Here is a 15,035-nt window from a genome sequence, read left to right on the forward strand (position 1 = left end):
ATTCGAATTCATTGTAGTCGGAGAACTACAATAGAAGAGGAGGGGAACAATAACAAATGGTTCTTAATAAGGGAGAAAGCACTGTGTCCGGTACACAGGCAGACACCAAGAAGAGTTCAGAGAAATGTAATTTTTAACACATTTAATGCATTTTAGCATATTATTGATGATGATATTTGTTATCTGTGAAGTAAGCAGGGGAAATGTAAAATGTAAAATCCTGTTTCTATTGACAGTGCCATGTGTGCAATGAGGAGGTGCTCCGCGACCGTTTATCCGAAGCTTTTACTATTTACACCAGTTCCAGTCGAGCCTTGTTGGGACGTGATTTTTAGACGAAATTCGCAGTAAAGTGTCGTTCAGACGGTTAAACCGGGTTATCTGTTTGTTGTACCAACATTCTTAGAATTTAACTGCCGGTATTGTGCGCGGTGCCGTTCAGTTTACGGGGGGGAATATATAGAGCTCGGCAAACACCGGAAGTGTCACAGTTTGAGACGGAAGCGGAAGCACCTATCGATGCGTTTAGCATAACGTGTGGAGAAGTTTTAACGTTGTAAATTTTCCTAACTCTTAACACCAGCGAACCCCTCTGTTGTTTTATCTCTGGTCCAGATTCAAGATGTTTAACAGACAGACGAGCCTGTGGATGGGTGATGTATGTCTGAAATCTCTGTGTCTTTCAGTGTGTGGACGCTAGCTTAGCTACGCTTGCTAGCTGTTAGCGCGGTTATGCTAAGTTAGCCTGCATATTTGACCACGTTGTAAAACTTTAGCCCAAACTCTGTTGTAAGGTACTTAGGTACACCTTGGCGTAACACAGTCATAAACACAAGTAATGTTATTTTACATTGGTGGTCAAATGATTCACGAAATACCCCTTTAACTCCATCGTTGCCTTCACCTTGAAGCAGGCGTTAGCTAACTTGGTACAAGCTTACGACAATCGTTCATTGATATGCAGAATTGAACCCAGCGATGCATTCACGTTAGGTGTTATGATGGCCTTTGCATTTGGGCTCTCTTTTATGGGTTTTGAGACCCCTTAATCAAATAGTCGCCGTCAATGGTAATAGTCAACGCTTACATATGTGTAACAATTTAAAACGTTTCCCGAAGAAAGGAGCTTGTTGTTACTTATCGTTATGAATTGTACTGAATTTTTCTTAAGCAGTTTTTCTAAAATACTTTAAAGCTGATTGTGTAGCATCAACAAGAAGGACCCAGTAACCACGCTGTAACAATCTTATACATTAAATACAGCTTTTACAATTTAGATATGTGCACATACTTCAGTACTATTATGAACAAAGGTATTGGCTGCAAGTGAATGTGACGCATGTAAAACTTTCTTCTTTCTTAGTTGGACCCATACATGGATGAGAACTTCATCAAGCAGGCATTTAGTGCTATGGGAGAATCACCGTTTGGAGTCAAGATCATCACTCACAGGATAACAGGGTAGGATATACACAACACTTTATACCATACACAATCCCTGTGATAGGTATATGAAGACAGCTGTTAGAAAATTAGATGTGCTGAAGTTTTCCCATAGAAAAAATGTGTTAAAAAGTGTTAACCCTAGGGCTTCAGATCAACCTTTTGACACCGATTGAACTGGTGCGCCTAACTTCTTCATTTAGGTGCACCAGCAATTAATATTGGTGCATGTAGCACTGGTGTTACAGAAGCCCTTTTTACATAGAGATCATCCTATAGGGCCTCTACAAGGTCTCTCCTTAATGCCACCTTTGCATTTTTACACAGAACCAAATAACTGCAGTATCATGTGGCTCCTGTGCATGATTTTAGATAGCATGCTGACATTGTAAAATCAAAAGAGGCGTGATATTTAACACAACAGCATTGGCCTCTAGTGTGACATATAATATACGTGTTGACACTACTTTATAAACAATGACATGAATGGCATCAATTCCTAATTATTCTGTCCTCATGTGCAGTGGTTCAGCAGGATACTGCTTTGTGGAGCTGGCAGATGAAGCGAGTGTCGACCGTTGTGTCCAAAGACTGAATGGAAAACTGGTTCCTGGATCAAACCCGGTCAGTTCTATGGTGTAATTTCAAAATTGCTTACTCAAATCTTTCATGCATTCCTTACTGCAATAAATATGATCATTGTTTCTCTATAAATATATTATTGACAATTTAATACTGCCTTCCTTTTTTCTCCCAGTATTAGACTTATGTTATTGAGCAGTATTTAATTGTTGATCTGACTGTGGATAGTGGAGCTCCACTAGTCTTGGTCCTCCTTTGTTATAACAGTAACTCAGTAGTGATTAGCTAAATGAGTCAATAAAATATGAGGTGGTAAGTTTGCTCTGTAAACACACCAGAATTCTTGTTAATACAACAGATCTGTTCGATTTGCTGTTTGTGTTAATTTCATGATCACCATTGTGCTTCCCCAGTGAATTAAACCCAAGTGTTTACAAAGAAGCAATGCGAGATACCAGTTACAGATAAGATACTAAGTAAAACTAATTACTATATTGGCTGCAGTGACAGCAAGTGTACTTAAGGGTCTCGGGATGTAAAACAAAAAAAAGTCATGCCAGCCTGAAAATGTCTCTACAGTCTCAAGTGGTGTGTAAAATTGCGAGCTTCAGCCGCTTGCTTCTGCATTTGATATTTTAATGGCTCCTGTGAGCTGGCCAAGCTACTGGGCTCCCCTGTCCCCCAGCCTGTACCTGCTGCTGAAGGTGGCTGAGAGGCTGCTTGTACATGAATGTACTTTTGTTTGAAGCTGGTGAATAGAGTCTCTGGTAGGAACTAACTGAGGAATGGGCTAAAGGCTGGTCTGGGTGGTGGAGGTATGTAAACCCAAATAACAACAACCATAATAACTCCACTCTTTATTTCCAGCAATATCAGTGCTATACTACACATCTCTGGTGTTTGAAGTTGGCTTAGTGTCTGTGTTTTCTCTCTCCCTGTGCAGCCCCGGAAGTTTAAGCTAAACTATGCCACCTACGGCAAACGGCCAGAGGCAGGGTAAGATACCATTCACATTGAACTTTTTCATGTTACTGTTTGAGTCCAAAGTTATGTTAAAGGGTACCTATTTGCTCTTTTTATGTTCATAATTGTATTTTGGCTTTCTACTAGAATATGTTTTACATGCCTTAGTGTTCAAAAACACCTTATTTTCCTCATGCTGTCTCTGGAACACCTGCCTTCACTCTTTAAGCCCTCCCTTTTGAAAAAGCCCAATCTGCACTGACTGATCAGCATTTCCAGGCCCTCTGTATCTTGGCATCTCTGCACCATCACACTAGCTTAGTTAAATTATCAATAAAAGCTTCTTAACCAAAATCTTTACAATCAGAAGTGTTACAACAGGAATGCGATCAGAATTCAGGAAGAAATTCATAACATCAACCACAGAGGTTACATGTTTCCCTGACGTTAGCATGTAGCTACATGTAGTGGTGTACCTGCAGCAGGAGAATTACTATAGCATAGTAACATATAGCTGCACTTTCAACTGTGAAAAATCACCAAAAAAACTTCTAAAACAAAATCTTGATGACTGGACATTTTCCAGCATGAATATGATCTCAGATCAGGGAGATATTAACAACACTTGCAATGAAGATTACATGTTTCCCTGATGTTAACATGTGGGAGTGTAGGCTACATGATGTAAACACTTTAGGTAGCCTGGAGCAGATGATCACATAAAGAAATTTGTCATGAGCTGATGTCATATTGTAGCCAAAGTAGAAAAAAAGTGCTGTAAACAGAGTATTCAAAAAGGTCCGAGGCCCAAGGTTTTTGCTCACAGGGATTACTTATAAAAACGTTTACCTCATTATTTGAAACATTGGCCATGTTTAATATGAACATCCTAGATGTAACACTATATATTTGACAGAAAATAGGGAAAAGCATAATAGGTCCCCTTTTATACTTTTTTCTAAGTCCACCAGTCAGCTATTCCTATGACCTGATATTTAACCTGAGAGGACATTTCAACAAAGTGAATCAACTTACTCCTTAATGAAATACTTGAAATGTTCTTTCACATTCTGTAGAATACAGGAACATCTGAGAACTGGTGAGATTAATTAACTATGTTTGTTTTGTTTTTTGTTTTTGTTTTGTTTTTCCAAATGTCAGGCTTACTCATTTTGTTAATGTTAAGGATAAGACAAAATTTTATCTTCTAGTATTTGGTGGTTTTGTTTCTTGTGTTTTGTCAAATGGTCCCCTGTGAGTCCGATAATGTTACAAGAGTGCAATACTCTCAATCTTATAACACCAGGCTGAAAAGCAGTGTTTCACTGCCCTCTGCTGTTGGAAGTTTCATGTCTGTTTACTTCTGACCACAGCCAGCGGAGCACGGTTACATGCGCACAATAATCAGATAACTGGGAATAATCAGGTAATGGTAATAATTCGATTTGACACGTTTATGTGCACTTCAATAATCTGATAATCAGAAAAACCTGGTTTACATGATCCAGTCCTTCAGTTGGATTTCTCCTCAAGTACATGACATAAAACTCAAACTTCCTGTTACAGTAGGTACTCATATCCTTGAAAAACCTCGAAGTACGCAAGTCATATATTTACAAAATAAAGCGCTCATCATGCTGACAGCTTATATTCTTACAGTACTGTTTGTTGTTATCATTAACAAATACATGTGAGAGCATTCTAATGTGTAGTTTATCAATGTGGAGCCAATTTTACATACTTTGGGTAGATTTGGAGTAAAAGTACTGCAAAGTACAATATACAAGTGTATTGTATATAAATTTGTCACACAAAGTGCATAACATATAAGTAAGATAAAATAAAAGTGACAATTTAAACACTGAGAATATAAAAATATACTATTTTATGTAAAATCTTTATCTGAAAGGAACCAAAAGCTGTCAGATTAACATAGTGGATGGCTTTTATCTGATAAAGCCTATCGGATTATGCTGTTTACATGACCACTTGAATAGTCAGGTAACTCCAGAAATCAGATAATGATCGGTTTATTAGTGTGCATGTAAACGCGCTCACTGATGGGGACTTCATGGGGGTGTTAAGATGCTCTTTGATAAGTTTTTATTACTCTTTAGTCACAGTTTGCTTAAAAAATATTGCTAGACTACAGAATCTTGGAAAATGATAAAACAATATGATAATATTGTCATGTTGGATTTACAATAATATATTGTATTTCCCCAGGCTCCCACTTACCACTCAATATTAAAAAATGCAGTAACAAAATATGTGACGCTGCACCAAACTCATTTAATTTTAGTGTGTTCGAAAGTTGATATTTGGGCTACATCTTCAGATAAACAGGAAAGGGATGGGATAGGACAGGTTTTAGGGGAACTGTATGATTATTCTCACTTAAAGTTAAAACAGAATCATGTATACCTAAGTTGCATCTCTGCTTCCAGTTTGAAGGTATGCTGGGCTGGAGGTTAGGTTTTTTTATTTTATGGATGTTTGTGGTGGGATTAAGTAGCATGTCCTTTCAAGACTGCATGTTGTTAATATTGGTTATAGTATGTGAAGCTTCAGACCAAGGAAATTTCCCATTAATTTCTCTGGTTTTAATTAAAGAGGAAAAACAGTAACAAACCCAGCTGCCCTGTTCATACTTGGCGGGTATTGGTGTATAAGGAGTATGTGATCAAAGTTTCTGTCTCTCTCAGGCCGGAGTTCTCAGTGTTTGTGGGCGACTTGGCTTCTGAGGTGGATGACTTCCAACTACACCAAGTTTTTAAGAAGTATCTTTCCTGCAAGGGAGCCAAAGTTGTCACTGACCAGTATGGATACTCCAGGTATGTCAGCTCAAAGAGTTGGACCCAACAGCAACATAGCTTTAGAAATGTTCAGTCAGTTTGACTACAAATGATTTCTTGAACTACACATTGTTTCCTTGGCGTGTTGTATAATTTCCTGGTTTGAATATTATTGTAATAAATATACAATAATATAAAAATGTTTCTTGTAGTGTAATTGTTTAAAAGCAGTGCTATGGACGTTGACCACCATCTTCATCTATTTTCGAACAAAAGGCTGAAGAAATGTTTACTTGCCGTCTTATGCTAAAACTATTGTTTTCCCCATATAGGCTAAGCAAGAGCAACTCACAATTCAAGTGATGCTACCTCATGTTAAAAGTAAAACAACAAGTTTCAGTTCTACCATAATAATACCCATTATATTCTGTTTCTCATTATAAGTGGCCATTAAATGCCAAGTATGGAGTGTGTGTTGGTGTGGAGAGGAGGTGTAACTGTTTTTCACCTGCAGAGGTTACGGCTTCGTCAAGTTTGGGGAAGAGAGCGAGCAGAAGAAAGCGATTGAAGAGTGCCAGGGTACGATGCTGGGGGGAAAGCCGCTCAGACTCAGTGTTGCTGTGGCAAAGAGGTAAGACACTGACCAGGGTATGTGGTGGCTTCCTGTAATGCTATGGTTCTGTGGTTGTTATTCAAGAACCTTTGTGGTCATGAAGTGTTCCTATTTCCCCTGCATGTCGCCCCTTTTACACTGCCTTTTCAAGACGGGAATTTCATGCTGTTATGCCATCTTGTTCTATATAAAAGGTATAATCACGGAATGGGGGACAGATGTCTTGCCTTTAAGCCAGCAGCTGAGGTAGTAACAGCATCGAAACAATGTCTTTATAAACGGGACAGTCGGCAGGATGGGATCATGAGCGATACAGTAGTAACGTTTTGACAATGGGTAATACAAGATTTAAAAAGTAGCTGCAGCAGAAAATGGCTGCACCAGCACATAAAGCATATATAAACAAGTTGCAAACACAAAATTTGCTTTGTACCTTGTCCACTTTTGTGTCTGGATCAGCAGTAGACTGACCTGGCACAGGTGGCTGCCATCTTGTTTTTACATCAATTAGTGTATTGTGCTTTTCCGTCCACTAGATGGTTCATAAAAGTGTCCACGGACAAGGACAACAGGTCTAAGTTAAGCAGAGTGAAGTATAAAGTGCAGCAATCCCAAAGTGTAATGTGTTTATATGAGGTCAAAATTTGTTTTGAACTGTAATTGACTAACTGATTATGACAGTCAAAGGGGTGCACATACTTCTGCATAACCTACATTATCTTTTAAATTAATCTTGAATCAAAGACCTGAGCATATATAAAGTGCCCTTCACTCTCATCTCTTCAGATATTAATGAAATTTTGTTGTCTTTCTTGTGTTACAGTCAGAAGATGAGCAGCTACCACGGCGGCCAAGGCCAGAATTACCATAGCAACTACAACCAAACCCAGTCCGGTTACTATGGCAACCATGGCAATGGGGGTCAGGGTTACTACTCTCAGTGGGGTGGTTACGACCAGTACAGTGGCTACAACAGCAGCTATAACACCGGCTATAACACCGGCTATAACACTGGCTACAATTATAACTATGGACCCTATGGATACCCACCACCTGGCCACATGATGCCACCACCTCCCATGGGGATGCCACCCACTGACATGTCAGGAGCTGTAGAGGTGAGGGAAATACTTTGACATGCTTAAAAGAATTGATTGAAGGCTTTTTATGTGTGTGATCAGTACAGAGATCGTCTAGGATGTTAAGTGAGTACAAAGAGTTTGAGTAATGGCAAGCAGGCAGCCTCCACTAGTGAAGATAAAGGCCACTTTGTTGCATCTCCAAAATGGACTTGTTTACATGCTTGGCCTCCTTATCCACCAAGTTGTCACCAATACAACGAAGAGTCCACTCAGTCTTGTTCACAGTGACACACGTGTGTGAAACTGTCAACATTGCAATGAGGGTAAAAAGATGACCAGGATCAGCTCTTGTTGGCAACAAGTAGCCCTGATTAATATGCTGAATGGGTAGGGTTAGGCTCAAAACACCTTTCACATTTAAAGGTATAGTGCACCCAAAAATGAAAATTCAGCCATTATCTACTCACCTATATGCCGACAGAGGCCCTGGTGAAGTTTTAGAGTTCTCACATCCCTTGCAGAGATTGACGGGGGGAACGGGCAGCACACCTAATGGCAGACGGCGCCCCAGACTAACGTCCAAGAACACAAAATTGAATCCACAAAGTATCTCCATACTGTTCATCCGTAGTGACCCAAGTGTGCTGCAGCCGCGACATAAAAAGTTGTTTCAAAAAACGTCATATGAACTCTGTTTTTAGCCTCACTGTAGCCTGTAGCTCTGACTGCTTCTCTGTACTCCGCGCTCACGTGTGCTCGCTGTGATCGGTGATGCACAGTCTCTGAAGAGCAGCAGTCTCGTCAGTACTGATGTCCAGATTCTCAAGTGCAGGCATCGCCAATTCCCAGTCTGAGCAGCAAAGACTTTCTTCATCCGTTGGCGCTGCTTTGCATTTGAAACAACTACACCACCAGGTTTCCAGTGCTCGACTCCGGTATTCTGCGGCTGGCTGAGGCTCATGAGCTGCAGCGGCTGCTTCGTCCAGTAGCCTGAGTTCCGTCCGTATACTCGGGCTCAAACAAATACGGCTCAACAAAGAAATGCTGTTCCTCCTCAATTTCAAAGTCTTCAGACATGTTGGGCTGTCCTTTGCTAAAAGACCGTAGTGCAAATTATCTTTTAGCTACTGTGGTTACCATTGTCTCTCCCTGCGGTGCACATGTCACGTGATGTAAACACAGCGCGCGCACGTGAACACGGAGCACAGAGAAGCAGTCAGAGCTACAGGCTACAGTGAGGCTAAAAACAGTTCTTATGACGTTTTTCGAAACAACTTTTTATGTCGGGGCTGCAGCACACTTGGATCACAACGGATGAACAGTATGGAGATACTATGTGGATTCAATTTTGTGTTCTTGAACGTTAGTCTGGGGCGCCGTCTGCCATTAGGTGTGCTGGCTGCTCCGCCTGCCAATCTCCGCAAGGGATGTGAGCACTCTAAAACTTCACCAGGGCCTCCCTCGGCATATGGGTGAGTAGATAATGGCTGAATTTTCATTTTTGGGTGCACTATCCCTTTAAAGGCGCTGTATGTAAGAATGTGGCCAAAACGGTTACTGCACTCAAATTCAAAATACTGCCACGAGTCATGTCCGCCCCCCCCCCCCCCCCCCTCCCCTACAGATTCTAGGTAGATTCGCTGGAGACTGATTTGTTTGCACATGGGCGGCTGCCGTCCTTGATCTTCGGTTTTCCAGCGGACCGTTCGAGCAAGTCCGGCTTCTCTGCTGCTAACACTGCTGCCAGGATACAGCTGAGGAGACTGCTAATGCTATGTACTGGGACACTGCTAATGCTGCTTGCCGTGCTGCTGTAGCTCAGTCGTAACTGTAACTGATGCTGAGACTCTACTGACTGCGTGACTGGTAGACGGCGGTGGGTGGCGCAACAGGCCAAAACACAAAATCAAAACATAAACATGATTTGCGGACCGTAAAATTTTTTTTAAATGCGAATATTCTGGCTGTACTATTGTTGTCGGTGAGATCAGTATGTTATATGAACATTATTTCTTAGTCTCTGTGACATATTAGGAGGATTTTACGACTATTTGCTTTAGATTTCTTACATATAGCTCCTTTAAATACATATGAACTGTTCGGGAAATACGTTTATTCATTTTCTAGCCTGCCTCTGACAAAATGTAACAATCTACCTACCAGCGATGGCAGTAGGGCTGTCCCGAATACCATCTTTTAACATTTGGACCCTCAGCAGAATTTATAACGAATATTCGTTCGCGGGGGAGGGGGGATTCCGGGGTTTTTTCAGACCTAATTGTATTGCGGAGATTTGCACAGCGGCAACTGGATCTTTGCTCTCAAACCACAAAAAATGTGATGGCACAACAGTCTCCTTTAGTACATTATTCTCTGCTTTCTTTTGATTTTCACATTGGCTAGTCACCATGTTTAATTTGTATTCTGATTAAATCGGAACCGTTGAAACAAGTTGTAGGAAGCCTCTGCAAGGAATTGGTTGCTGGCAGACACTCTGTGCTGCAATAAAATGGTTAATCAGCAGTGCTGTGCACTGTAGAGCCAATGCGCTGCTGGTTCTGCCGGCCTGAATAGAATATAATGTCTATAGCCTTACTGTTGTGTACAGCATTTATAGACTGAGCCGAGTAGTGATGCGCGGGTCGACCCGTAACCCGTGGGACGTGGGTCGGGCAGCAGTGATCGTCTGTTAAATTGGTCTGTAAATGATATTTTGACATTATTATAATCTATTAATCTATAATCTATTACTGTCATGGCATCCGAAGGTACTGATGCGTTGAGCACGTGACAGTCCGCAGTCGTTTTCAAAACACACTTGTGTCACACACTCCAAAAGAAACTTGTTGAAACTTTTAATGATAATTTATTGTACAAAACGGGGGAAACAAACATTTAGAGGGAATAGTGATAAAGTGGTAAAACTTGGCATTGATCTACAACCTCAGACGGATGCGCTCAAGCATGCCGTGCGCACAAGCTCAGTTGGTAGGCTATACTATAATTTCACATTTACCAACAACAAAAAGACTACATTTAGCACCAAAAAAATCTGTAAAAAAAAAAAAAAAAAAAATAATAATTTAAAAAAAAAAAAAAAAAAAGCAAATAAAAAAACGAATATCGAATACCAAATTTTCATAACGAATACCTGCCCATAGAAACGAATATTCGAATATCCGAATATTTGGGTACAGCCCTAGATGGCAGTTTGTGGTTTTATAGGAGATTATGTTCTGCATTAGTTCTTTGGCGGGTGCGGTGTGTTCCTGGAGCCTCGGGGGGCAAACCTCCCTGCCCTTCCATGCGCCTACATGGAAAGCCTAAATAGAATAGAATAGAACTTTAATTGCCACACAGCCAGAGTCGGTGGTATTTGCTTTCGGTACATATATACAGGACACTGCTTCATAGCCACAACATCAACAAGTGTGTACAGACATACACGAATAAAGTGCATACAGACATCCACAGAGCATATCGCGGAAAACAATAGCCCTGTAGCCAAAACCCCCACAACGTGACACACCTGAAACAATAAACCACATAACAATGAACACAACAGTAGTACAACACAGTCAACAACTACAACAAGTCCATATGCATGCTAACAGAGGGAGTTGAGTGTTGGTATTGCTGTGGGGGAAAAGCTGGGAGAGTAGCGGCAAAGACCAGCAGCAATGGAGAGCAGCAGCAAAAAACCCCTGGTAACAGAACAGAGCCGGCATCAATGACAAACAGAAATGACATTGATAAGTCAGACACAACATGAAAAGGAGGAGCTGGGGTGGAGGCGGGTTGCAAAGTGGCTTGCAGAGGAAGCAGCAACAATAGGCAGGCCAGAGCAGTTTAAATAAGGTGCCCTGAATGAGATTTGCCAAATGGTTGTATAGAAAGGAATCATGTGATCTATCAGCTGACCCCCTTCCATCAATCAGCTGCTCCATCAGTTGATTGGCTGTTTGAGATCAGCTGATGTAGCTGGGATGTGAGCGGAGCTTGACAATGTGTCCTGCCTGAACTACAGCTATGCTCAATTTCCTGATTATGTGCTAAGTTGGGCAGAACATGCACTCTGTACTGAACACACAGATGAAATTGTTATTGAAAAGCACTTTGCATTTTAAACCCTATTTTGGAATCCTCTAATGGTCCTACATTAGTACAGTGTCATTTCTCCGTTCTGGAGAAATAAAATGTCCATATGTCTACACACAAGAACTCAAAAATCATATAAAACAGCAGTTTGTACACAAATGTGAGGTGTTTACTAAAACTACTGTGTATTTCCAGACTTGAATGTATACCCTTTTGGATGGTAGCATGATTACCAAGGTTCCACCAGTTTTTTTTATTATGTTTTTTTATTAATGTGATATGACATTCCTATTGTTTAATATCTCCCCCAGCAGAGCCATGAGGAGGGTGGAGATATGGAGGAAGATAATGCAGAAGGTAAGACATTTTTTATCATGAAAAAGCTCTTTTTGTTTGTTTGTTTTCTACTAGGGTTGGACGATGTGACGGTATACCATGCAAAGGTAGAAATGTGTCCACCAGTAGAGATTTGGTAATACCATCTCTACTCCAGGAGCTATTCAGAGCAGACTGTGTAGCTGATGAGGGCTGGATTCTTATGTAATCTTGTGATCTGGTGATCTTGCAATCTCCTGAATCCAGCTGCCTGACAAAGTAACTTGATTTGGGCAGACAGGGAGGAGGAGAGTGAAGTTGTAGATACAGAAATCTGTAACACTTGAAATTATTATTCCCAGGAATCTTTATTTATTTTTTGTTTGTATGGGAGTTCCAGATAAAGAAGAAAATAATCAGTTGTGATATATTCCTTTGCTGTGATATACAATTACATATACCATGATAGAAGATTTTGGCCATGCCGCCCACCTCTGTGTTCCATTATTATGGTACAAGATATGCTATGTATAAGTACATGCATTCCTGTTGCCAGCCTAGATGCTTAATGCTTGGAGCACCTTGACACGAACATTTCAATATTTACCATAACTAGTTATGTTTATCACATATCTTAATGGTAATTAGCAGGAAACCACTGATTTAAAGGGATAGATCAGATTTTTTTTAAGTGGAGTTGTATGACGCTCTTATCTATTGTCAATGTATTACATACAGTCGATGGCGGTAAGCCTGCCCCTAGTTTGGAGAATCAGGCTGTAGTACTGAAACAGAAGCTCAGCAATGTACTGCTGTGGAGGTGTCAGCAACAAAATGTACTGTAGTCACTTTAAGAAAGTCCCACCTAAAAAAAAAAAATCAAGAGAGTATTTTCACTGCTTCACCTTTCTGTCTGACGACCAGGAAAGCCATAAACGGCTTCAGTTCCCCATTTATGCTCTCATCAAAGGCACCAGACTCCATTGACAAAAACAGTAATTTTAGCTTGCTGAACACAGGAGCTTGTGGTCTACTGCTGCCTCTATCAGTTAGTTAGTTTGTGTTATTGTGTGACTTTGGTGAATCCAAACTAACCCTTCAAAATGCTTAAGTCACACAATAACACGAACAGAATAACTGTCTGAGGCAGCGGTGGACCAGCAGCTCCTGTGTTCAACACTGTTAAACTGGGGCTTTTCTCAATGGAGTCTGGCGTTGAAGAGAGTGATATAAGGGCTTCATTTTCCCATTGGAAATTAGTGTCTAACAGGTGGGACTTTTTTCAGGTGGCTAAAATAAATTTTGTTGCTGACACCTCCACAACAGTACATTGCTTAGCTTCCATGTTAGTCTTCAGTCTGCTTCTCCAAACTGGGGGCGTGTCACCAGACATCTATTGTATATAATACACTGACAATGGATAAATACCTCATACAACCCCACTTAAAAAAATCTGAACTGTCCCTTAAGTCTTATTTTTAGGAGGGGTAGCAGTAACTGTTCACAAATATGATTGATAAATCCACAACTTCAGGGTTGTCTGGCGCCTCAGAGGGGCCCTGTGCATTACTGTATCGTCAACTAATGAGGTATCCAGTGTTTGTGGCGTTATTACTTTGACTTAGCCTTGTGCCCTTTTGTTTGCATGCACAGATAACCATATACCGAGGATGTGTACCAATCATTGCTTGGTGGTATTTTACAGAGCCCATCCCTGAATGTGATGTGGAGCAGTGGAACAAAGATTTTATGCAACGCAGCGAGGAGCTGTATGACGCCATGATGAGCTGTCACTGGGAACCCCTGGATTCTGTTAACTCCCCCATCCCCTCCCTCTCCTGATAATTCCTCTTCTGATCCCTTCCTAAACCTTAAATACTTTGATTTTGTACTTCCCGTAACCTGCCATGATCTGACACCACACTGACACCTTAAAAAGGCCAGCTTCAGTTCACTGTCTCAGTACTTCTCTAAACCCAAGTACTTGTTCCCTTTTTAAAGTACACACAAACAATTCACTTTTAATGTTTACCAAGATGGTAATGTTGAAAATGGTGTTTAATAATCAGAGACTTTACTGTTTAGTGCAAACTGTTCTGTATGAACTCCAGTATAAATCAGACCCAGAGCTACAAGCTTTGGGAGGAAGAGCTGAAGTAGCCTTCTCTGCTGTTGACTGGCACACAGTAGATGTAGCATTGGAAACTGAATGTCATGCGTCAATATTTTCCCATTTAATGATATCACTAAGGAGCAAACTCCTCTGCCACTTTTGTTGATCCATGTTGAAATGGTGACACCAACAAAGGCTAACTTTACTCATTGGGTATGGCCCTGACTTTTAAAGAAGAGATCGTCCTCTCACAACAGAAGTTCAAACTATGCCTTAAATGATGGTCATTATGATAATTTAGTATTTGCAGGATATCAGTCTGTCTTGTCTTGTTCATTTTTTAATTAATGAAGGAATTTTTCTCAGTTTTTTAATTTTTCTGAAGTAAAAGATATAAAAGTATGGACAGATGCTGACACTGAGTTGACCTAACAGTAATAAGTCACAAAGGTAATTTATTCCTGTTTTCCAGACAAGAAGCTAGATGTCTGTCAGTGTAATAGATGGATTGTACAACCTCTTAATGCTTTTGAACGCTGTGAAACTGTGTAATGGTTCAGTGAGGTTCAGCTGACTTGCTGTATCAGATGTCGACGCAGCATTTATTTTCTGCTGTTTGATGGCTGAGGTTTTGTATATATTTTCTTTGTGGAGACGTTTTATCAATAAAACAAATTTAGGAGTAAAATGGTCTGTCTTTTGTTTACACAGAAGTAAAGTCTTTCTCTTGTGAGTGTGGTAGGGATTGTCAGTCAGCATTTTAGAGTTGTTAAATAAAGGTTGTATACTTTTTTAAAGATATGTAGGTCTTAGTTTTTCAGGTTGTCCATCAGTGAATGCGATATTTCAAGAATGCTTTGAAGGTTTTTTTTTTTTTACTCAATTTGGCACAAACATCCACTTGGACACACAAATGTACTGATTTGAATTTGGTGGTCAAAGGCCAAGGTCACTGTGACCTTACAAAACATGTTTTGAGTCAAAACTGACAAAATTTCACACAAATGTGTAATAGGATAGCATAATGAAGT

General features: G+C 40.4%; 1 protein-coding gene across 2 annotated transcripts; it reads left to right on the forward strand.

Moving 5' to 3' along the window:
• The first annotated feature begins 489 nt into the window (after positions 1-489).
• Positions 490-14,692, forward strand: trnau1apb (tRNA selenocysteine 1 associated protein 1b). Of its 2 annotated transcripts, none has more exons than XM_033650852.2 (9): positions 490-658; positions 1,364-1,461; positions 1,968-2,067; positions 2,969-3,021; positions 5,694-5,822; positions 6,298-6,414; positions 7,220-7,514; positions 11,888-11,933; positions 13,597-14,692. In XM_033650852.2, the coding sequence occupies exons 1-9, from the start codon at positions 623-625 to the stop codon at positions 13,731-13,733; spliced, it is 1,011 nt and encodes a 336-aa protein (XP_033506743.1). In that variant the 5' UTR covers positions 490-622; the 3' UTR covers positions 13,734-14,692. The 2 variants fall into 2 exon arrangements, with proteins under 2 accessions (XP_033506743.1, XP_033506744.1); XM_033650853.2 differs by having other exon boundaries at positions 11,891-11,933.
• Positions 14,693-15,035: the final 343 nt, after the last annotated feature.

This window comes from Epinephelus lanceolatus, chromosome 12 (genome assembly GCF_041903045.1).
Source record: "Epinephelus lanceolatus isolate andai-2023 chromosome 12, ASM4190304v1, whole genome shotgun sequence".
Lineage (NCBI taxonomy): Eukaryota > Metazoa > Chordata > Actinopteri > Perciformes > Serranidae > Epinephelus > Epinephelus lanceolatus.